The following is a 25,894-nucleotide window of genomic DNA, read 5'->3' on the forward strand; positions in this document are numbered from 1 at the left end:
GCTATTCACTACATTCTCTTTCACATTTGTAAATGCTTTCTTGATCTATTCGCCCAAACAACAGCGCATGGCCAAATTTATTTAAAAAACATGTTTAGCGTCCTGCTTTATTGAAAAATAGATTTCAGCCATGTTTTTCATTTTTTTCTTCATTTTTTTAAAATATAAACAAAATTTCCACACAAAAAAATACGAGGTTGCCCCCAAAGAGGAAGCGGCGGGGACGCTAAACATGTATATTTTTATAAATGGCCTAACGCATTTCTTTTTCATATATGCAATCATGTATCTGTATATTCAGAGCCAAAAGGGCATTAGCTCTCGAGTTAATACCCTTCTGGCGTCTTGAACCCCTCCTACATTCTCACTCATTGTCTCTCTTGTCACCAGTCATCCCAATCTGAATCAAGTCCAAGATATCTCAAGAATAAAACAATGGATTCTTTCTAAATACTTCTGTTTTTATTGAGGTTTATCATATCACATTCACTTGGAGGCTCACACAAACGACACTTTCCAAAGGGGGACAAAAATCTGAAGGAAATACTGCACATCAACAAATCCAACCCTCTACAAAAATGTCAAAATGTCCAACGTTTGAAAGAAAAATCTACAACCCTGATTGATAATGATGAAACCAACTATAAAATTCAGCGTAATGAAACATATCATCTATGGATAAAGTTTTTAATTTAAAGCAGTCGTGACTGCCCGACTCCTGGAGCCAGTGAAAGAGTACAATTCGAAACTTGACATGTTAACAAAAAGTCTTTGATTTTAACAGTTCCTGTGAATTTGAATTTAACATACATTTTCTTTTGAAGAAATTAGCACTAGCACTGTTTGACATGATAGTATATAAGAATCTTCACGAGTATGTGATTTGTTTGATTTTTTTTTCTCGTCCTGTGAATTAAGATAGTACATGAAAAAAAAAGCTCCTTTAAAAAGCTGCAATATCACTAGCACTGTTCAACTTAAAATAGTCACTGTACTTTTGAACGTCCATCTGCGTGAGGGAGAATACTTATATTCCATCATTCTTAAAAATATCCACAAACTTCTATGAAGATCGATGGCAACTGCTGTTCCGAGATTAAGTAATACGAAATGCAGCTACCCACATCATATATGGAAAATCTACACATCAATCTCGCCAAGGTTCTGAATATAATGCAAGGATTGCTGTAAAACCACTGTAACACAAGACAAGCACAAGATGAATTTGGCAGTATATGTATGACAACCCAATAGTGGTTTAGAGATTCTAACGATCCCACAGACCCTAATTTAAATATTATACTTTCAATTTTTGATGCTTTGCACCAAAACGTATCCAAGAATATGAATTTGTAAAAATCTAAACCTTGCTTAATGTCATACATTGTCGTATTGGAAGAGCCATAATAATTCTACATCAAGCGAGAGGGTAGCACAAAAACACCTTGTCCATACTCAATACACATATTGCTTGATCTGTTTTACATTACGTTACGTTATGTGCATGATGACAGAGCTTTACAGACACTTTGATATATTTGTGAGTGGGTGAATTAGGAAGGTTTAAACACTGCGAAGTCATTTGATTATAGGTTTGAGATGAGTGGAACGTCCGCTCATGATGATTTGGAGGCCATGAACAAGATGAGGTCGATAACGCGGAAACTGTAACCGTACTCGTTGTCGTACCTAGGTAAACAAACAAGCAAACAAAAAGGAAAGACAACATGACAAGGCAGGTCCGAATCTTATAATAATAATAATAATTCTTATATAGCGCACGTATCGACCTTGCAAAGGTCCTCAAGGCGCTCCAACATTACCCAGCTATGTCAGGCTGCCGATTTCGACGCTCACAGCATAGGCGGCACATTACATGCTCTGGAGAGTGGGGTAGAGGAGGGGGGGGGGGGGGGTGATTCATAAAGACTAAGATTGACCTTTAAAGTTGAACTTGACCTATGGCAGGCTGTTATGCCACTGGTTTCTCTCACCAATCTTGACATTGGTCTTTTTAAAGGGGCGTGGTTTCAAATCTACAGGATTTATTTTTGGTGATAGTTCATTTAAGAAAAAGAAGTATTAAGTTCTACGTAAGACTTGAGCAATCGAGAAGAAAACAAAAATCAGGAAAAAAAAATTAAAAATCTGAAAACCTATTTAAATCAGGTAATTATCAGGCCTGATTTATAAAATTAAAGGACACAGAAGTTATCACTATTTCATACAAAGTAACCAACTCTGTGGACTTACCATGTTACTAGTTTTACAAAGTTGTCATTGAGGGCGATACCGGCACCAGCATCAAATATGCTGGAGTGCATGTCTCCACGGAAATCTTGAGAGACAACCTGTGGGCGGAATAACATTATATAATAATGATTAATATACTTATAGTGCTTGGATCCACCATGCACCAAGCTCTAGGCGCTTTAATACATGTACAGTCAAACCTGCTTTAGTGACCACCTGCATAGAAAGACCACCTGTCTACAAAGACCACATTTTTTTGTTTCCCTTGAAAAATGGTTTCTCATTGAAACATGTACTAAAGGAACCTGTACATAAAGACCCCCTGCCTATAAAGACCACTTTTCTTGTCTCCCTTGGACGGTCCTTATAGACAGGTTTCACTGTATTAGTTTCGGCTCTAACTAGGCTACTGCTCATACCATTCAAGCAATTCCTAAATACCGCTTCCTATTTAATACCTGGGTGGAGATAAAGAGTGTACTTCAATATCTTGCTGATAGACCCCAGTGTTGGCCAGATCATGACACCCCCTACTGTCCATGTTTAAAAGGCCAACAAATCCCACAATAGAGTACCGAAACTGTGACATCATACAAATCTATTTTTTTAAGAATTTCTCAATTTTTTCTTAATTTTCCAACATGTTATGAACCAGAGCAATATAACACTGAGTTCCTATAGAAAATCTATTTATTGAGGTGGTCATATCTCATTCAATACTTAACATTTTCAACTGGTTTTCGACATTCAGATATTATTTTTTATTCTTTCTGAAAATGGAGAAAAATTTGAGAAATTCTGAAAATAGATTTTTGATGACGTCACACTTCACCACTCTATTGTGATTTCATTTTTTTAATCATTATAAACCTCAATTACAACATTTTATGATTAAATTTACTTAACGAATATATTTGCAATATCTTTCAAAAACGCGCTTCTAAAAGGATCATGCAATACGTGGTAGGCTCCAGATGCTTCGAATACTCCATGGTAATGACTTAATATTGCAGATTACTCGCAAGTTAACAATCAAGTCCTGGGTTCCGTTTCACGAAGCCTTTTTTCAGTGACAAATAACAGAAATCAGTGACAAATCTGCTGATAACCAATCAGAAGCAAGGATTTTCAGTAGCTTATTACAAAAACTGTCATTTGTCACTGGTGACAAGTTTTGTGAAACACCCCCCAGGCGCACACCAGTTTTGGAAGAATTTGCAATAGAGTACCGAAGCTGTGACGTCATAAAAATCTATTTTTAGAACTTCTCTTTTTTTTCTTCATTTTCCGAAAGAGCATCAAAAATAATGTCCAAATGTCAAAAACCAATTGAATATGTTATGTATTGGTCGAGATATGACCATCTGAATAAATATACTACCCATAGGAACTCAAGTGTTATATATGCTCTGGCTCCTAACCATGATGACGTCACACTTCATTGACAGCAATCTTACTTTCAAACAACACATTAGTAATATTTGTAAGTCTGCTTCCTTTGGTATATATAAGATCAGTAGAATCAGGAGGCTACTTGACCGACCCACAACTTCAAAATTAGTCCATGCTTTTGTCTCGACCCATATCGATTACTGTAATTCTTCTCTTTCTGGCCTCCCTCAGTCACATCTAGTCCCACTTCAAAGGGTACAGAATAGCGCTGCTCGGCTTGTGACTCTCTCGCGTAAATCAAAGCACATAACTCCAATATTGAACTCACTACATTGGCTTAAAATTCACCACCGCATATCCTTCAAAATTCTTCTCCTGTGCTACAAAGCTATCAATGGCTTAGCCCCCTCTTACCTTTCCGATCTCATATCCTTACGTTCCCGTACGTCGTCACGAACACTTCGTTCATCTTCCACATTACCGTTAACACCTGTACCCCGCACTAACACCCGGTATGGTGACCGCGCCTTTTCAGTTATTGCCCCCGCTCTCTGGAACAAACTGCCCGCCTTTATTCACTGCGCCCCCTCTGTATCTCAATTCAAATCTCTACTCAAAACCTATCTTTTCAAATTGTAAATTGCAGTTGTGCGTCGGTCAATGGAGGTGCGCACCATATTTGTCTTTATTTAGTTGATTGCCACTGTTTTTCTTACCTTATCTATGTTACTTTTGTATTTTTGCTTTTTCTTCTAATTTAATTCTACGGGTTATAGTCTTCTCTTAATCAGAACACTGTGCGCTTAGAAACATCAGTATTAAGCGCCTAATAAATGTTATGTATTATTATTATTATTATTATTATCACTCTATAGCATTTGACAAGAACATTCAAACATGGGAAATATACCTGGTCCTCTGTGTATCCTAGGTACCGTCCGAGTGCCTTAGACTCTGACGCAGCCTTGACGGTTTTCTTGATGGTGTCGTAGCTAGCAGGCTTCTTCAGACGGACAGTCAGATCAACCACCGAGACGTCGGGGACGGGGACACGGAAGGCCATGCCGGTTAGTTTCCTAGAGAATTAAGAGATGATAAATGATTACATAATAGTAAAAGTCAGTCACATATGTATTGCACTTAAAGCTAAAGACTAGTTATGGTCATGCGATTGCATTGTGAAAGAAACGTTGTGAAATCGATCAGAAAAGGTTGATCATCTAGCATAGATGAACTGCAAGGTTCTGGAATCATCAAAATGATAAGAAATTTGGTTAAGTCTTCATAAATTTAGAAGCACTGTACACAGAAAGGTGTATATGGGACTACACACACATGCGCGGCACGTGCATTTCATATCTCTCAACAGGCAAGAGATACACTAATTTACCAAATATATCAATTAGTAGGCGGTTTCCCGTCAATTTTTTTATCATCATGTAATATTCAAAACATATTCTTTCACATGATTGGTAATAAGAGCTTCCATTTCATTTTTTGAAATTGGGGCGTTTACCTTTAAAGGTAATACAAAGTTTTGGGATATATTGAAAATTGGGTGGATAGCGATTCTTTACAATTTTGATATATATGGATGCCCCTGCAGATTTATTATAAGCACTCAAAATTTAGCCCCTGAAACACTTCTGCTTTCGAGAAAAAATTGAATATAAATATTTACCGGTGCTCCCGGTAAATTTGGATAAATTCAAAATAGGCCGTACAATAGTAGCTGCGACCATGAAAATCTCAGAATATGTAGATGTGATATATAATTTTCAAACGGGAATAGCTAATTGATGGATTCTAGTCTAGAAACATTGTTTTATAGCTTATTTAATATTTTGACTTTGAGAGGGAGCTAAACAACATAAAGAGTTTATTATTTACAATTTCATAACTTCAGACTCGATTTCAACCGCGACAACGATCACTGAATATTGTAGGATATCTGCTTCCAATATGTTCATTTGAACTAAATTCATGACCCCACACTAAAACTTTGTATTACCTTTAATACTAAAATGTTCTTCTTCTAAGAATTCTCAGAATGTATGTGGTACAACCCCAGTCTTTGGATTCAATTGCTTATCCGCATCTGATAGTGCACAGGCTCCCCTTCCCAAGGAGAATTCCGGCCAGGTGCCAATTTACAAGCGTACACATGCCAACCCAAATACATTAACGATTTCATCCTACCGGGTACCCATTTAACACCTGGGTGGTGAGTGGCAAATGTAGATTAATGCCTTGCCAAAGGACATCAGTGTCATGGTGGGAGTTTAACCTCAAACCATGTGATCCACCCACCTGATAAGTGTAAACTTCCCCATGAGAACTCATGCTTTGGTGATTGACAAAATCCGTTCTCGGGCGAATACTTGAATGGTGTTAAAGCCCCACTACACTACTTGTAGCTACTTGCTTTCTCTATGTAGAAAACAATGCCTAACGGTGCCTGTTGGTCCCCCATAACCCTTTTTTTAAAATGTTAATTGAGAGCTGATTTGATGAGATAACCACCTGTCAGTGACCACGCTGGGAGGTCTAATCCCTCCTGGCCAAACTAGTGCAGACAGGCTTTAAATTCCCCATTACACATTAAATTCAAGGCAAGGGAGGAAGGGGTTAGGTTCTTTACCCATTGAGTTCTGGGATGACCTTTCCAACAGCCTTGGCAGCACCGGTCGATGCAGGGATGATGTTCTGAGCAGCACCACGGCCATCACGCCATTTCTGCAGAGGTGGAGGAATGAAAAAGTTTGTTTTCCCTTCATGGACTAAGCATCACTTTACGTACTCCAATAGGTATCATATTTTAGTTATCACTAACCTTATCATTATCAACTTCATCAGAATCCCCCCCCCCCCTCACCAGCACCATTTTCATGATCATGATTATCATCATTACCACCATCACCAAAACCATCATCACCACCATCACCATCTGCTCGCAGAAACGTATCAGGATTAGGATGTTAAAGGGAGTCACTCGTCAGTTTCCATGTGCAGAAGGCCATAATTCGCCGACACCAGACTTGGTGAATAAAAATCATTAACGTGCGTACAGGTATTAGGTCTGCACACAGCGAACCCGTAGGCCAATCGATAAACACTCCCTTGCCCCCTTGTCTCTCTCAGGGCGCGTTCATGCTTGATTTTGAAGGCAGAATGAGCGATTTGTAACGCTCATCGTAAACGCTCATCGTGATCGCAGTTCCACGGTGTACTGTTCATGCTTACTTCTCTGGCTCATCGAGGCAATTCTCCGTGTGTGGCCTTAATTGGTCTTCCAGCTGGATTCGCAAACCTTCACTGTGCATGCTACGTAGACCCACTAGAGGTCAGTGCTTTTTGTGAGTTTACGATCGATGATCGTGATCGCCGTTTTTTCGGTGATTCTACAAAAGTGAGCGTGAACGCAATCGTGTTTTAAACTAAACGCTTAACAGATGCCTGATTCTGGCCGTCAAAATCAAGCATGAACGCGCCCTCAGAGATCTCCGGGTGAGGGCAAAGTGAGATAATGACTTCACCATGTAGGGGAATGGGTGGAAAACAGTACGTTACATAAGGCCTGCTGGTCATAAAACTGAAGGCTAATTCTGGTGATTGGCAGCACCTCTTATTGGGTAAACACCAGAACGGTGTTGAATTTCCCATGAGAGCTAACTACTGAGTGTCTTTAAGAGTACTGCCTACCTTTGCGCTAGGTCCATCAACGGTCTTCTGGGTGGCGGTGTAAGCATGTATGGTGGTCATGAGCCCTTCTTCGATGCCAAAGTTATCGTTGATGACCTTTGCCAAGGGAGCCAAGCAGTTGGTGGTGCAGGACGCATTACTGGATAATGATTTAACATTTATCATTAATTAATATCACCATCAAATAATAATATAATCATATATCATCACTAAAATCTACATAACAGTAATGTTAAAGGCATCGTTTAACAATGTTAAATCTGAGATGCACGGCCCTACGTGTTATCAGTGTCTGTGATATGGTGTCATATTGAAGCCCCCCCCCCCCCAAAAAAAATATCCCGCTTCAAAATGATTAAGAAGTGCCTCAAAAAAGTAAAAATCTTTCAGTGACCGGTTTTACCATACTCGTTTTCCCCAATACACTGTAGTGTTATTAAAACCGTTTGGCAAACGGTTTTCAAAATTTGTATTTCCAATCATAAATATCTTGATAATCAGACAAGCGATTGGCTTGTAAAAGCCATGGGGTTCCCGACTGACCTAAAGGTTTATAATTATCACTGCAGCATGAGCTAAATCCAGGATTTTGTTTCAGAATCTGAGACAAAGTTACCGGATCCCAGTTTAAGCCATTAGTTCTGATTTCTGAGTTGTAGAAACATTTTATCAACCTAGACAAGGCACGATGACACATTAAAAATGGCCACCACGGCCAATCATTTAGTCAATGCACTGTTTCAACGCAGAACAAATTATACAAGACCATTTTCTTCTTGAGCCAATGAAATTTCTGATTTTCCCCTCATTCGGGTGATTTTTCTCACATTCCCTGACTGGAAAATAGAGAACCCATTGCCAGGTTTTCTCTGATTTTACTGATAACTGGAATTCATGTTTTACTTTTCTTTGTAAATATTACTTTTTCAATCCTGGAATTTAAATAAAAAGAAATCAACCAACCTGACAATATTCATGCTTGCTGCTTCGTACTTGTCCTCGTTGACACCCATAACAAACATGGGTGCATCGGCCGACGGAGCAGAGATGACCACCTTCTTGGCTCCACCGCGCATATGAGCCGAGGCCTTGTCGATGGTTGTGAATACACCGGTGGACTCGACCACGTACTCAGCTCCATTTTCACCCCATGGAATCTCAGATGGATTCATTCTATTCAAGAATTAGAGAGATGGATGGTGGAGTGAGTCCTCGTACTTAAAGATGAAAAAGATATTATTGTGAGCTTTCTAATTCTTTGGAAGATCATTGTAAAATTTCCTCCGGAAAGGAATGCTTTTCAAGTGCCCTCCTGTTGAAATATTACAAGAAATCGTTGAAAAGGTTTCAGTTTCCATGTCCAGTTCATGTGATATTCAGCAAAATGGGGTAGGTTTCTACTTTCCCAGAAATAAATATGAGCTTAACGTAAATGTATCTATTTCATAGCTTTTATAAACATTATTATTATCATTATTATAATCATCCACTTACTGTTGGAATACTTTGATCTTTTTTCCATTGACAATCAAGTTCCCGGATTCGCACTTGACATCACCCTTGAATTGTCCGTGTGTGGAGTCGTACTTGAACATGTAGACCTAAGCAACGTACAGAAAGATACAGAGTTAGTCTTAGATCAGTAAGATCAAATTAACCACGGTCTAAATTTGCTTTATTTCATTTTAATTTGCTAATGTAAAAAGAGTAACCAACAGCTCAGCCTGAGAGGGTCACTTTACAAAGTAATAACATAACTACAAAGTCATTTTACATTATAATATTGAAATGAAAAACAAGTAAACACAAAGCGTAGCATCCCCTCACAGGGTAACAAGTGGCCTATATACGTCAGAACAAGTTCCCTCCATTAGACTATACTATTATATTACTAGGCAAGGAAATAACCACATTTTTTGCATATATAATTAGGGATTTTCACATATTTAATGAGCTATGACCTTTCACCTTTGACCTACATACTCCGAAATCAAACTTAGGCTGTATTTTGATACCATGTAGCTTCATATCAAATTTCATTATAATCTGTCAAACATTACTAAAGTTTTCGAACGGAAACCAGATTCGCATATTTAATGAGCTATGACCTTTGACCTCCATACTCTGAAATCAACTTATATACTTCCCCTACTTTTTTGACGTTCTTACCATGTATTCAAGGTCAATGAATGGATCATTGACTGCCACCACCTGAACCTCGGAGTTCTCGAGTGCTGCCCTCAAGGTCAGACGACCGATACGGCCAAATCTAAGGAGAGGAAATGAAAATGATTTTAATGATCTGGTTTCATTTACATGGTCATTTGAACTTTATCATATTGTACATATTTGTAGATGTAATAGAAACTTATTGTGAAGGGAGTGCAGCTTCAAGGAATGTAAAAGAAAATATAGAGAAGAGAGATATATGGAGAAGATAGAAAGATAGATAGAAGGGACGGTGAGATAAGTGATACATGGATTCATCAAAGCAGCTAGGATTCATAAAAATCAAGTACATACAATTGCATACCTATAATTGGAATTTGCAAACACAAAATTGGACTAAGCATTGCTGGATGGAATGGATATTTTTAGCGTGGGAATTCTAGAGTTATAATGTCTAAGAGAAAAAATCAAATCAAATCAAATAGGAGGGGGTATTTGTTTCTTTTCTTTTTAATTACGATACAATAAGAATAATCTTACAATGTTATCCCTTGACAAAATTATGCCTACCAGTACAATGGAAAATTAAGCATGGGGTCAAGGATTACACTGTCAAAGAAAACGAAATACAGTCAGGGATCAGAAGATCATTTCCATTAGAAAGTATCCAGGAAAATAATTGCATTAACCGAATCCTAGGGATGTATCTAGCTTGATGACTCCAAAACCTCAAGGTATTTCACCAATTATTATACATACCCTCAAGTTTTGTAAATTTTTGATTTTGTGAAGAAAAAAAATTGTTCCCATTCATGTTTCTTGAGAATGTGACATATCAAAGCTTACATCTAAAAGTATTCCACAAAGGGCTCTAATTCAACCATGCGGTCCACCTGTCATTCTTGAGTTACGAAAAACACGAAAAATATAAAATTTACAAGGGGTATGAATAATTTAGTTGTGAGCTGTATGTGCTACGTGCTGAAATTTTTCAATCACTTCCACTCAGTTTCTTTCACAATGCAATCGTAACACCAGGGGGTGTTTCACAAAGATCCTAAGTTGGAACTTATCTCGAAGTTGAACTTAACAATTATGGAAAGCCATTAGCATCTATGGAAATATTTCGTAAAAGTTATTTTCAAAGGCATAACATGTTGAGTTAAACCATTCATATTTGCTATTTTCAAGGAGATTTCATGTTCTTTGATGTGGAATTTAATATAAAAAGTCTAAAAAATATGAACTTCCACTTTTGAAAACATTTTTGTTTAAAGGTTATAAATGACTTTCCTTAATGTTCAAGTCCAACTTAGAGATAAGTTCAACTTAGGATCTTTGTGAAACACCCCCCCCCCCCCCCCAGAACTCAACTTTATTTTGAAGTTAGGAGACCTTGTACTTACCCATTGATGCCAACCTGAATAACCATGGTGATTGAGTAGTAGTGGTTTGTGGGTTATGGAAGAATGATGAAGTGATGATCTGAAAAATAGAAAAAAAGACAAGAGAAGATACGTCACCATATATAATTTTGAGAGCTGGAAATGATGAAAAGTATAAGCCAAATATGACTTGAGATCTGTTTTAAAATGCTGTTAAAAGTTTAATTTATGTGGTTGGTTGTTTTTTTTTTCTTTTTTCCCGACTGCTAAGAAAGCATAAATGCTTGTAAGTAAGCAACCAGACGGCCGACGGCTTTAGGTCCTCTCTGAGGGACCTGGAAATGAGGATTAATGCCTTACCAAAGGGCACTAGCGCATCGACTTGGTTTCGAACCCGGGTCACTGGATTATGAGACCACTGCTCTGCCGACTGAGCGATCGCGCCTCTCGGAAATAGATTAATTACAAATGAACACTTTTATCATTCATGATATCAAAACATACAAAGCTTTTAATGAATAGTCAGGGAATAACATCAAAACACATTCAAAAATTGTCTCCAACAGAAAGATCTCTCAAGTTTTCAATTTCACCAAAAACAAGACGATTGCAACTGTATCTCCTTTACATGCCCCTGCCCTACATTCAGTTAAGGAAATGGATGGAATTATTCTTGAAATATCATGATGGAAACAAAAAGCCTATGATTACATGTTAACTAACAAAGTCATATTAAGTCCAAATATTTTTCAAACCTTTCAATGCTCTTCTGAAAATTCTGTTGTTTATTGAAAAGAATTTAGTTTGAGACCATCCTTTGATTGACGAGTTGAATATAGAAGCTTACTTTTGGGGGCTATTGGTCACGCATCAACAAGACCAACACTAGATAGATAACAGGGCCCTGTTTCACAAAACTTGTAATCAATAACAACGCACAATAACTGTTATAAGCTACTGAAATCGTGTCCTTTGATTGGCTGAGAGCAAATTTGTCATAGAAATTTAGCATTTCTTATTGATAACAAGTTGTACGAAACAAGGCCCTGATTGAACAAAGATTTGCATTAAATTACTCTAAATGGCAAAAAATCTGTCAGTTTTGAGTCAATGTGGAGTTGGTCTGGCGGTGTGACCGAGGTATCATCCTAAGTTGTGCCTTTCTGATGGCAATTTTAAAGGCCATCTGTACTAGTTTAGCTAGGAGGGATTAGACCACCCAGGAAGGTCACTGACAGGCGGCTATCTCCTCAACTCACCTCTCCATTAACATCAGAAAAAGATCATCATGGGAGACCAATGGTCACCGATTTGGCATTGTTTTCTATATAGAGGGAGCAAGTAGCTACAAATAGTACAGTAAGGTGGGTCCCTACATGTGAATATCTAGATGATCTGATCAATACTGGTCTCTTAAAAATCACACGCCTTTATATGCCACGTCACATGGCATATCATCTGGCTATACCGCACCGACTGTTTGAACAAAACAGACCACGTTTGCTAATGCAAACACAATTACAAATGCCCTGTGCATTTCAAAGGACTGAGAACTAATGAACCATAAACACACTTTCAGTTAGAAAGAAAATTCTCTTTACACTAGGCCCTCATCTATAGGCATTCTGCATGTTTATGTATTGCAGGGTACCTTCTAAAATAAAAATCCACGAATATCATTGTTAAATTGGCCATTGGCCAATCATAGATCGTCATCAAATATTTATGAAGCCTGCAGATACAAAGTGGTAAACTGTGGTGTTTTTTAAATGATCACATAAAGTTTAGTATGCCTCACAGTTCTATATCTTATAACACAGAGCTTAGTGAATAAACAGAACACCTTTCTTACACACAGAAACGTGGCAGAAACCTGAGACAACAGGTGGTTTTTTTTGCAGCAGTTTACCGCAGCATACCTGAACAAGCCTTGGTTACATGATGAAATAACGGAGTAACTGTTTTTCAGTAAATATCTTTCCTAAACCAGAGAGAGTCTTTTTATAAACATGCATTTCCTTCCTATTGTGCCTTGCAAAAATGAACAATGGCAAACTAAGTCTTGAAGTACATGTAACAGCATTGATACTGTATTCTATAATTCTTTATTTGCAATTCTTAACATTTTCATTTCCTTATTATTACTGTATGTATATTAAAAGTCTGGCCAGCTCTAAATTTCCTTCCCCAAATAGAAGAAAATCATGAGCACAAAGTCTTCAATTATCCACTTATATTTCTATTCATTTACATAACAATAATATCGATTATTTGTAATGTGCCAACTCCACGTGACTAATGTGTTTGAGGCATCTAGTAATTAATGTAATGTTTATTCTAGTTTATACGTGTATCTAGTCTCCAGGGCTCAAATTAATTTTTTGTCCACGGGGGCTCTTCCCCCCCCCCCCAAAAAAAAGAGCCCCCGTGAGCCTTCTCACGGGGGCTCTTTTAGTACTGACGGGGGCTCTTTTTTATACAAATATCCATTGAATTGGTACCTATGATACTCCTCAATTATTTGCTATTTCATCATTATCATTCCAATCAGCATTTTCCCTCTTACCAATTTACAAGCTACATAGCTGTTACTGGCCTGTGTATATAATATATACGCATACAACACTGATCTTTATGATGTCTTTAACGTGACATATCTTCTTCTCCCCTTGCAAACGAGAAAGAAAACAAGGTCATTAAAAGGGATTAAGCGACAAATAATGATTGTGATTCAAATTGATGCGAATATTTGTTTGAATAAGCACTGCTATTCACCCGAATCTTCTTTGTAAAAACAACTTTTACAAATCTCAGTCATGCTTACTGAGTTGAGACGTTCCATTCAATGTAAAATACTCATTAAAGAATACACTTCTCCTAATCTGAAAGTGATCTTACAACACAGTGGCAGATTTGCATGGCTGAGATTTGTAAAAGTCGTTTTTACAAAGAAGATTCTGGTGAAAAGCATTGCTTATTCAAAAAAAATCCTTGCATCAATTTGAATCACAATGATTATTTGTCGCATGATCCTTTTATTAAATAACCTTGTTTTCTTTTTTGTTTGCAGGGGGAAAAGAAGCTATGTCACGTTAAGAAATCATAAAGATCAGTTGTATTATGCGTATATACATTATGATACCAGAACAAATGTTGATTATCAGAATGTCATTTTGGAATACCTCTAAACAAATACCACATTGTCTTTAGCCCGTATTAGTATTAGTATCATGCAATATAAAGCTATTATTCTTTATTTAATTCAGTATAATGCTTTTCCTCAAAAATAGTTTTGCCATTTTGTTAGGGTTGAGACGCTAAGAAATGGTTTCAAATGTACATTACACGAACCCTGAACCATTGCAAAATGATGGTGGTTCTCTCTCTCTCTCTTTACTTTAATCATGCATTATCAACTACATATAAAGCAGCAACCAAAAACTTAGGGTTATCTGAGATAGGTGAAAGTAAGAGTTAAAAAGAAAGTCATGCTAAAATGGCGCTTCACTCCCCCCCCCCCCCCCCCATGAAAAAAATAAAATAGATTAGTAGTCCTCCTCTCCAGCACCCCCCCCCCCCCCCCCCCCCCCGCTTTAATATCACATTTTCACTTGGCAGCCCAAGGGGCCGGGGTGGGAGGAGGGGGTTAAACCCCTAACCCCCCCCCCCCCCCCCCCCCCCCCCCCCCCCCCCCCCCCCCGTAGATCTGCCCATGTTACCATATCATTCCACGACATCTTGGTCTTCCTCTTCTTCTCAATAGGGACTTTTAGATTTGCGTGGACGTGGACGTGTTACGTCCTTTTAAGGCACTGGCAGTCACATGTCACGTCCTTTTAAGCACTGACACTGCCTTAAAAGGAGGTCACACGTTTCAGTCCACGTTCCCATCGTGCAAATCTAAAGGTCCCTAATATTGATTTACTGGTCGAGGTTCATTATTTGCTATTCATTTGAAATCACCAGATTTCAGCGGGTTAACGCTTTCACAACGAAAAACTTCTCCATGACCATGTTTCTGCCCTTGCGCGATCGCCTCCAGCTCCAGCAGACATAGCGCGGCAGCGTGCACACGTACCGCTACTAAGGGCGCAGTAGGCCTATAACCACTGCTGACGGCGGCACTGCACTGTGAGCTGAATCGGTAATAATAGGCCTACTCATAGAACGAGAAATCTTGCACGCTAATCTAAATTCCATTTCATTTGAAAATTGAAACTCAATATCGTGTTAAAGTTATACCAGAAAAGAAAATCTTTATATTATAATTCCACGGGGGCGATTTTTTATTTTGCAATCGCCCCCGTGAGCAACCTGACGGGGGCGATTATGTAGCTCACGGGGGCGAATCGCCCACCGCCCCCGTGTATCACTAGGTCATTTTTTATGCACACTGTACCATCCAAACACAAATTAGCAAAACGTTTCTGTAATTCATTCATTCAATTATTACATTTTTGCAATATCCTACCAAATCACAGCTTTCAATAGCGGGGTAAGGGTGACTTGCCTGCAAATTTGGAAGAGTGACAAGAGTCATCATCATTTAACCCATTGTCTACTTGAACTGGGTGGATCGTGTATTAAGCCTATGGCATGAAAAGATTCAGTAGTCAAAGATTTTTAAAAAAGGAGTATGTGTCAAAGAATGTCCTCCAATGGGTTAAAATATATAAATTACTAAACAAATCGTGTTCAGCATACATGTATGTACATGTACGCTAGTAGCTATATATTGTCTTTTTTTCAGTATTCTGCAAATGTTTGACTCAACTTGAGCAGTCTACAAATACTCTGTTATCAATGAAGATGCGGCTACGTGCCACATCGCATATTCACTTGACAGCCAAGACAACTCTGCACCTTTGTCGTGTAATGAGTTCATTTTGCCTTTAATCTATCCAGCACATGTTCATGGTAGTCTTCTACCCTCTACTTAAATATGAAGAGACTCGCGAGTGTCATTCATCTAAGACGCCTTCTGTTGGCTTGAGTCTGGAGTGGCGGGGAATTCGACCTTAAAGCATAGACCCGGGTATGTAATTACATCCTGCTGTGCTCCTACGCATCATAGATCGTAGATTAACTAGTTGGACAGAAATTCTAGATGCACACAATCATCCTATAGGAGAAAATCTATAGTTTAGATATCCAATGCAAGTCCAGATAATAAGAAGTTTCGTTCCTTTCAGAATTACTGGTATTTCTTGTTAAGCCCTTTTGCAAGTTGATCGAATGCAGAACCAGACTGCAGTCTTTTATCGTCCTCAGACTATAGGAAATTTATACTAAACTTGAATAAAGAAGCTCTACAAGCTCTGCTTTTCAGTGGACCTCTCCATTTCTTCAAAATATAAATGCAGCTAAATTTATAATTCAATATTTGTCTTCCTCAAATGTATAAATTACTATTAAGATTTGTTTATTAAAAATGTAACTATGTTTTGTATACATTGAGTACGTTATTATGTTTTGTATACATTGGATTCGTTATTAAGTTGTTTTTGGTTGGAAATGAAGGAAAAAAATGAAATGAAGATGAAAGAATAATGGCATAGCGGAAGGAGCATACAGACTAGATAAGTAAGATAACAATATCGTATATAAAAAAAAGTAGTTTTGATGAGGTCAGTTGACATCTGACCGACCATCAGTGTGTACTTTTGATAAGCCCCGCCCAGTTACATGATTTTTATATGACATTCAGACTAGAATGGGATGCTGATTCTTTTTTTTAGATTTTTTATAAATAATGGTGTTACGCTATTCAACATTTTATTTTACGTTTATTTATTTAATGTTCAGAAAAAATCTATTACTTTTTGTATAGCTATACGATGAATTCTGGTAGGCTGAATGAGGGTATGTTCACTATTCTTCAAATTTACACATGTATAATTTTTCTATCAGCATTAATTACCCATTCATTGATGCACTAGTCTGTCTAATAAAAGGTCAGTAAAAGGTCACCAATGAGGGGGTGCTTGATAAGTGGCTGTCACAGTGAGATGAAGATGGGTTTCATCGCCTACATAAGAATATTAAGAGGCCTCTACACATGATCATGTTCCGTCTGTAAATTCCATGCTCATTGATGACATTGTAGTGTTGAAGGTTGTTAAGAGAATTGTTGAGGGGCTACACTAGTTTGCATAGTAACAGTGCACCCCATACGTTCTGTACTTGACCTGCCAAAGGCTGATAAAGCTAGGTTCTGCTCAAGACTTTATGGAAAAGTGTTTAAGTGTCAAATCAGAGTCTGTGCCTGCAGACTAGGGCTAAATATTGTCCCACTAATGAACATGTGCCTGTAGGGGACCGATACCCCAGCCACATCCACAAGATCGCAAGAAATATATACATTAGTACTTAAAGGGATCCGGTAACTTTGTCTTAGATCCTTTAGAAATAATCCTTGATTTAGCTCATGCTGCAATGATAATTATAAACCTTTTAGGTCAGTCAGGAACTCCATGACTTTTACAAGCCGATCGCCTGTCTGATTATCAAGATATTAATAATTGGAATTACAAATTTTGAAAACCGTTCGCTGAACGGCACTTCTTGATCATGTTGATCATTTTGAAGCGCGATTTTTTTTAGGGCTTCAGTATTACACCATATCACAGACACTGATAACATGTACATGTAGGACTAGGACCGTGTAGCTCAGATTTAACATTGTTAAACGATCCCTTTAAATAGCAAAAATTTCAGTGGTTATCAGTCATTTTGGAGGCAGACCCATGGTAGATGAAAGAGCTATTCTTTCTTAGCAGAAATTTGTATTCATCATGCCTCACAATACATTACATTGCACATAGACCCTACCTTTTTAGAATTGCAATTTATTTGTTTGTCAGCAAATTTTTGCTTTGAAACGTTTTACTTCATTTCATCTACTATATAGTATCTCTCTAGCATTTTTTTCTTTGTTGGGGGGGGGGGGGTGTACTTATTTGTATTGATCTGATGCTTTTGTTTTACAGGTACTAGATTCTAGATCTAGACCTATGTCCCATTGGCAGGCCAAAGCAATGAAAAAGACTTTTTTGAACCCTTTCTAGTTTCTTCAAATTGTTTTTAATCACTCATGCGTGCGCGTGGAATATCAATATGCATCATATGAGTTGCAGTAAATGAAAGAGGAGGATCTAAGCTTTACAAATATGTGTCATTTATTAATAATTATTTTAAATGAAGTTATGATAAAACATCGATAATTCTCGGTTTTTTCTGGGACGCATTTAATTATGGCGCTGGCGCTGGCCGCTGTACATGCACCTACGTGCGAATATGAGCTGCAATTATGGATCCCAACCTTTCACTTCACTGCATTGCAGATTATAAACCTCCAATAAACACTTTCAAATCTCATATTCACGACTAAAATCACACTCAAACCAACAACAGAACTTTTAATCATCCAAATATTCATCAAAGAATAATATTAAACAATTCTACAAAGAAATATCGAGATATTTCGAGTCAGATATGTGAAACACTTACCTGCTCTTGGTCCGTCACGCGTCAGGCTGATGATGGTGTGACCTGCGACCCAGCGATGAAATCCGGGATTGGCCCGGAAGTTATTTCCGAACAGGGCCTAGGGAGCTAGAGGTAGGCGTGGCATATAATGCAACACATGCACCACTACACGTGCCCACATAATTTTACCAGGGAGCTGTGAATTTATAAAAGAAAGGGTTGTTTTTGACAGCATGAAAGCTTTCCCGAACTGGCTTGCTTGACGTAGCATCAATAATGTATGCAGAGTTGATCCGAGGTCTTGTATTTCATTCATTAATAACAGGAAAGCCCTCGTCACTAAAGCTTTAGGTCCCCAGGACATAAATTTGAATAATTATGTTAAATATAGGTAGTTTAATTGGCACCATGCAGGTCCCTGTTTGAAGGAACCCTTTGATTTTGTCAGTCGCTGCGCGTATTAATGTCTGCACTATGAGACTAGGCTGACAAAATACGATATAGGCATTGACAGGGATAGAGAAGGCCAGCTCAAGTTTTTAGGAATTGTGGTAATTAAGTGTCAAATTAGAGTCTTTGCCTGCACTAAAAAATTGGTGCCTGGCGCGGCGTGCGAAATGGTCATGACATGATGGTCCGAGTTCTCTTCTTATCTCCATGGTCAGATGATGTGACATGTAGTCTAGGCCTACTGTAGTTAGTAGGTCAATGATCTAGGTCAGCCATTATTTTGACTGGACGTTGGACGACTGTGGGTTAGTGAGGTGGGGGTGGGGGGGGGGGGGGGGGGGGTGCTGCAGCCCATCCAAGTTTCGAAATTGTATAATCTTTGGTCATGTTAGTACATAGATATCACGGGTTGCGTCGGCCCATAATAATTTCGGTGATGACAAAACGTTGCTCGCTTTCAAAATGAAAAAAATAGAAATTTTATATTCGACTAATATAGCCATCGGCTCCCTCCCGTTCCCGGCGCGTCATTTTTTTTTGCGGCACAGATTGGTACGGAGCCCGGAAGGGACATGGTAAAAATATTTTTATCTCGTTAAAACGAGATAGTTATCTCGTTTTAACGAGATAGTATCTCGTTAAAACGACATAGTATCTCGTTTTAATGAGATAGTATCTCGTTAAAACGACATAGTATCTCGTTAAAACGAGATAGTTATCTCGTTTTAATGAGATAGTATCTCGTTAAAACGACATAGTATCTCGTTTTAATGAGATAGTATCTCGTTAAAACGACATAGTATCTCGTTAAAACGAGATAGTTATCTCGTTTTAATGAGATAGTATCTCGTTAAAACGACATAGTATCTCGTTTTAATGAGATAGTATCTCGTTAAAACGACATAGTATCTCGTTAAAACGAGATAGTTATCTCGTTTTAATGAGATAGTATCTCGTTAAAACGACATAGTATCTCGTTTTAATGAGATAGTTATCTCGTTTTAATGAGATAGTATCTCGTATAAGTCCATTGCATACTGGAACCGGGTGGTCCCTGTATTAAGCCTATGGGAGTGAGAGAATTCAGTAGTCCACGGGTTAACAACATAATACCCGCGAGGCTAGACTAGACTGCGCGCGCTGGCGCTAGCGCGCTCGCTGCTTAATGCAGTAATAGCGTATATAGCCAGGCCAGGCGGCCATGCCATGCCAGGCCTTGTACGTATGTACTACTAAGTTACGTCTACGGTAGATCGACTGAATACGTGCCTTCACGGTTGTTTCATCGCAAAGCATGCCGGGACATAATTCTAGTCCATTTTCACCTTCGCCGTGATCAGCTGTCCTGTTGCAAACAACGGGATTCGTATCGAATCAACATCATAATCTTGAACATAGTCCGCTATTCTGCAGTGATTTTCTTCCAATCCAGTATCATTTGTACGGTAAGAAAACCAAAGTTTGTGGTTATTCATTTTTATGACTAATAAAGCTGATAATACGACGTAATGAGAGTGGGCCGAGATCCAACTTTAGTAAATGTAGGCCTAGATCTAGTCCCGTATGTTCAAATGTGTGTGCATTTTAAGTAGACTGATTGTCTTTTAAGCTGCTTAAGTACACTCGTCTCGTGTTTTAGGTAGAAATGTACAGTAATATGAGATTTATGTCTCATGAAATATGAATAGACTTTCTAGATCCTATAATTGATAATGGAATAGGGTCTACTAGAATGGCCGACAGTTAGGCCTAGAAAGTGATTGCAATTAGAAATTATAAATGTAAGAAAGTAAAAGAGGCCATGAAAACGATAGATTTTTTCGATCTGGATCTGAATATAATAGTCTGATATCAATGATCTCTACTTGAGGATCTACATGACGGAGGCGTACGGAGGATTTTTTCGAGGGGGGGGGGGGCCGGGGGGTAAAATTTGAAAATCACGCAGTTAATTTCACAACGACTCGGCCAGCGGGTGAATAAGCCGGGGGTGGTAAGAGCACCTTTTTTTTTCCTTCTTTTTTTCCCCGAAAATATGAAATTTGGGAGACCGATATTTTGTTCAGTTGGTGGGGGGTAAGGTCACCTTTTTTGGGTCACCCTTTAGCACAAAAAATGTTTAATTTATTTTTGTTATTGAAAAAGTGAGGGGGGGTTTCCTCAAAAACACACACACACATAGTCTAAACAAAATTGGAGGAGGGGGGGGGGGGGGGGGGGGTTCAACCCCCGAAACTCCCTCCCCCCTGCATACACGTCTGCTACATGATCTAGTGTTGAAGAAGTGATGAGGGTTCTTTGGTCACAAACTTAAATTTGATTTTCTTTTCCCTTTTATTTATCAGTTGCAGCATCATCAAACACTATGACCCATGAATCAGAAGATAACGTAGATGCTACGAGAGAGCTCATTTCACAATGGACAACAGAAGTGTTACGTGACTTTCTACAAGGAGGGGACTCAAGCTTGGAAATCGAGTACTCTGGGGGTACTGTTCCGCCATCCGAGGTAGAGATAAACTGGACGATGGATGGAGAGGGGGCGGGGGGGGGGGGGGGGGGAGAAAGGCATGCAGACTGCAGAGCTGGTCGTCTACTATGTATAGAGACATTTGTGTGTACCTAGTAGATAAGGACCCTCCATCACTAGAGGGAAGAATGAGAGACTACAAAGAGGGAAAGGCATTTAGTTATTTTGCCAGTTTCTGGTTAGGGAGATATTTTTTTCATCTCGTGGGAGAAAGCTGTCTGTAATTCAAAATCATTTGATACTTGAATAAATTTAGTTCATTTTCTAGACTGTTTCATGTCAAACCGTTGATTCTACTTTCTTGTGAGTATAGTCAGAGAGATAGAGAAGTAACACGAGTAAAGAATGAAAAAGAAGCTAATATTTGAACGAGGAGGAGAAAATGGAGATTACGTTGTTGCCCATAGAGTTGGAATAATTGTTCTTACCACTTTTTATTAAATGATTGTGACCATTTGGTTTATTGTTTGTACATAAAGGTCATATGTTATAAGAACTGTATTGATCAATCTAAAGAGTCTTATAGATTGATTAATACAGTTTTGAGATGATGATGATGATTGTGATGATGAACGAGAAGGAGAAGAGGAGGAACATATCATGAGTTGATGGAGAAAAGATTGATAGAGGGGTTATCATTACAGAGAGAGAGAAAGAGAGATGGACTAACATGAGGAAGGGAGAGCAAGAATGGAGGCTATGACATAGGGGAAGAGATAGAAATCAAAATTATATTTATACTAACATTTACTAAATTAGAATAGTAAATTAGAAGATAAAGCTAAAGGAAAGAATGCAAACTAAAATTAAGCAAAGACCATCACAATATCGTTTACATTATAATATAAATTAAGTAAAGGTACATGGAAACGTGTACATTTGTAAAATTTAATCTCTTGTTCTCTTAGATCTTCCTCTTCACACCTAATTCTTGCTCTCCCTCTCTATCTCTCCCTCCCCTCTCTGTCTCTTTCTCTCTCCTCTCTCCTTATTATCACTCTTTCTCTTTCATTAAGCGTCGACATCTCTCTCGATGCCTCTCTCTGTTTCTATGATTTTTCTCTCGTTAAATATTTAAAACATCAGGTCTGTCTGACCTTCCTCTCTTGAATAAATCATGAATAACTTCAACTCGGCGTCCTACATACAGTAATGATTGCTTAGTACTCATCTACAACCTTCTCTGTGTTGTTTTATTTTATTGATAAAATAAATATAACCATGAGATGAATACAAGTTAGATCAATATCAACAGGTTTAATGCAATGCATATAAGTTGACATCTTATGAAGAAGTAGAACCACCCCCGCCCCCCCCCCCCCCTCCAGGAATGGGAACGGAGGTACCGCATGCGTGTTCCCAAAATCTCTGGCTCGTAACAAAGAAAAAGATCTGCCCGTATTGACTTTACACACTGGACTTTTGCTGAGAAGGGGGGGGGGGGGTACCACCTTTAATGCAAACACATTTAAAGGGATCGGGTAACTTACTCTCAGATTCTGAAACAAAATCCTGGATTTAGCTCATGCTGCAATGATAAATTTAGGTCAGTCAGGAACTCAATGACTTTCACAATCCGATCGCCTGTCTGATTATCAAGATATTTACGATTAGAAATCGAAACCAAATTTTGTGTTTGCCAAACGGTTTTCATAACACTACAGTTTATTGGGGAAAACGAGTATGGTAAAAGGGGTCAAACAAAGATTTTTACTTTTTAGAGGCACTTCTTGATCATTTTGAAGCACAATTTTGTTAGGGCTTCAGTATTAATACACCATATCACAGACACTGGTAGCACGTAGGGCCATACGTCCATCTCGGTTTAAACATTGTTATACATTGTTAAACAATGCATTTTACAATACCTTTACAACATACACCATACACCATTTGCTGTCACATGGTTTGGAAATCACATTACAGATAATAATTCTACAACTGTGAGGTTTCACCCGTCGTCATTTGATACCCGAAGGAACACTTTTTTAGGGGCTAAATCTAATTTTTTCACAAGGCAAAATAACTATATGCCTTCCCCTCTTTGTAGTCTCTCATTATTTTTCCCTCTAGTGATGGAGGGTCCTTATCCAGTAGGTACATACAAACATAGTAGGCCAGTTCTGCATGCCTACCCCCACCCCCCCAATCCATCCATTGTCCAGTTCCTCACAGTGTCTACCTCGGATGGCTGAACAGCTACCGCGTCAAGGCAGAGACTACCGGTACTCGATTTCCAAGCTTGAGTCCCCTCCTTGTAGAAAGTCACGTAACACTTCTGTTGTCCATTGTGAAATGAGCTCTCTCGTAACATCTACATGCACGTTATCTTCTGTTTCATCGGCCGTGTTCGATGATGCTGCAACTGATAAAGGGAAAAGACAATCATATTAAGTTCGTGACCACAAGAATGATTGTAACAAAAGAATCCTTATCACTTCTTCAACACGTAGATGCTCAAGTTGAGCTCATCGATATCAGAATTTATATCCAGATCCAGATCGACAAATCTATCATTAGGGAGGCCAATGCCCGGGCGTAAGGCTTCTACACCTACGATTTGTGCGCTCGTCGCCCACTTCAAAAAATTAGCAAAGGGAAAAAAATGATGTAAAAATAAAAATTGAAGAAAATATGAAAAGAAAATACAATTTTACATTTCACAACATACCTATAATCACGGATCTGTAACAGTCTTTCACCATTTGTTGACAATCTTGCAGATTTTGACGTTTTTTAATCCAATAATTGTGGTTGCAGACGACCTTGACGCACTCGCACCACCGACTAAGAAAATCCTAGAGGGCGTAGAGGTTTGCTCACTAAAAACCTTCTCATTGGCAGAAGGTAGACCCTAAAAATATGGGATCCGTTTTGAGTAAAGAACTTTTGATAGAGATCAACATTTCAGATGTTCACAATTGCCACTTCTAACAACTAGAAAATATAAAGAAAAAAGATTATATCTTTTTAAATACAGATTTTTACAAACTGAACATTCGAAAGTAGATAGAGTACGATGTTTCTGTCAATCTTGCGTTGGTTTGAGCCCTATAGCTACATCCATTTCAAAATGAGAAGGAAAACAGTGAACAGTGACGTCATTGTTCGCGCCAAAAATAAAGGGTATTGCGACATAATCTGAGCTCCGGTCAGAGCGTGCGCAAAGCGTAGTCTTATTTATAGACCCTAGTACCTTATTCTCACAGCACTAGAGACGAGTGTCGTGCAGTAATGTATGAGAAGTGTTAAAAAAGATATTTCAGTAAAAAAAAAAGTCTACGTGAGCAGTCTATACTCCAATTGAGAATTGAAATGAAAGCATGGTTAGTGAGTGTGTATGTTACGTATAGCGAAAGGGAGAGAGAGAGAGAGTGAGAGAAATATTAGTACACGTACGTTGCATGCATGGATGTGCGCTATGATTGTGTTCGCTGCAAGATGGATTTTAATTGGACCTCGTAACTTCTCGATCGTTGATAATAAGGAATACTCATGAGGAAAGCAAATTATTGGAATACACATCTAAGGTAAATATCAATGAATTATATATATTTCTTTCCTTTTTTGAACCATCGTCTTCGGCTCGTAGTAGTAGAAGATGTAATCGTTCGCACATTGATGGCTGGACTTCAGCCTGCATCGGGGCTTGCCTGTGTCGGTGGAGGGATCAACTAAGAAGAAGAAGGTGTGTACGTGCGCGACCGATTCAAGGCTAGCCGCTGTTGAGTGATTGCACTTTCGCGCGAAGTTTTAAACTTCATCATGAACTTTGTCCCTCGGGCCTGTCTAATTATGAACGTAACTTTGCGACATGAAATATAATTGTTTCAAGGCTCTTACGTACGGAAAGGCGTAGAAGGAAATGGCTACAAACCAGCTGGATATCTCCTATTTGATGGAACCTATGGAGTCGGCAGATGGGTGGATTTTCTTAGTGAAAGTAAATGCTTTCTTTTAATCTTAGTTTTAGTATAAACAAATTAGTAATTAAAAAGTTAGATTTGGGCATTGGCCTCCCTACTATCATTTTCATGGCCTCTTTTACTTTTTTACACTTAGAATTTAGATCTAGACTAATTGCAATCACTATCTAAATGTCAGCCATTCTAGTAGACCCTATTCCATTATCAATTATAGGATCTAGAAAGTCTATTAATATTTCATGAGACATAAATCTCATATTACTGTACATTTCTACCTAAAACACGAGACGAGTGTACTTAAGCAGCTTAAAAGACAATCAGTCTACTTAAAATGCACACACATTTGAACATACGGGACTAGATCTAGGCCTACATTTACTAAAGTTGGATCTCGGCCCACTCTCATTACGTCGTATTAGCAGCTTTATTAGTCATAAAAATGAATAACCACAAACTTTGGTTTTCTTACCGTACAAATGATACTGGATTGGAAGAAAATCACTGCAGAATAGCGGACTATGTTCAAGATTATGATGTTGATTCGATACGAATCCCGTTGTTTGCAACAGGACAGCTGATCACGGCGAAGGTGAAAATGG

The 25,894-nt window shown here is 38.4% G+C and overlaps 1 protein-coding gene and 2 long non-coding RNA genes across 3 annotated transcripts; 1 reads left to right on the forward strand and 2 right to left on the reverse strand.

Annotated features, from left to right (window-relative positions):
* Positions 1-440: 440 nt before the first annotated feature.
* On the reverse strand, positions 441-18,486 carry LOC578260 (glyceraldehyde-3-phosphate dehydrogenase). Its single transcript, XM_030986815.1, has 10 exons — positions 18,411-18,486; positions 10,923-11,001; positions 9,517-9,616; positions 8,842-8,948; positions 8,311-8,520; positions 7,348-7,486; positions 6,287-6,381; positions 4,556-4,721; positions 2,254-2,351; positions 441-1,689 (listed from the first exon to the last, which is right to left on the reverse strand). The coding sequence occupies exons 2-10, from the start codon at positions 10,946-10,948 to the stop codon at positions 1,617-1,619; spliced, it is 1,014 nt and encodes a 337-aa protein (XP_030842675.1). The 5' UTR covers positions 10,949-11,001; positions 18,411-18,486; the 3' UTR covers positions 441-1,616.
* Positions 18,487-20,235: 1,749 nt separating this feature from the next.
* LOC115924506 lies at positions 20,236-21,712 on the forward strand. The gene is made up of 2 exons (XR_004064339.1): positions 20,236-20,284; positions 21,185-21,712. It is a non-coding gene; the product is annotated as an uncharacterized LOC115924506 (long non-coding RNA).
* Positions 21,713-23,149: 1,437 nt separating this feature from the next.
* Positions 23,150-25,815, reverse strand: LOC115924507. Its single transcript, XR_004064340.1, has 2 exons — positions 25,765-25,815; positions 23,150-23,734 (listed from the first exon to the last, which is right to left on the reverse strand). It is a non-coding gene; the product is annotated as an uncharacterized LOC115924507 (long non-coding RNA).
* Between the last annotated feature and the right edge of the window lie 79 nt (positions 25,816-25,894).

Source organism: Strongylocentrotus purpuratus, unplaced genomic scaffold, assembly GCF_000002235.5.
Source record: "Strongylocentrotus purpuratus isolate Spur 01 unplaced genomic scaffold, Spur_5.0 spur5_scaffold_16, whole genome shotgun sequence".
Classification (NCBI taxonomy): domain Eukaryota; kingdom Metazoa; phylum Echinodermata; class Echinoidea; order Camarodonta; family Strongylocentrotidae; genus Strongylocentrotus; species Strongylocentrotus purpuratus.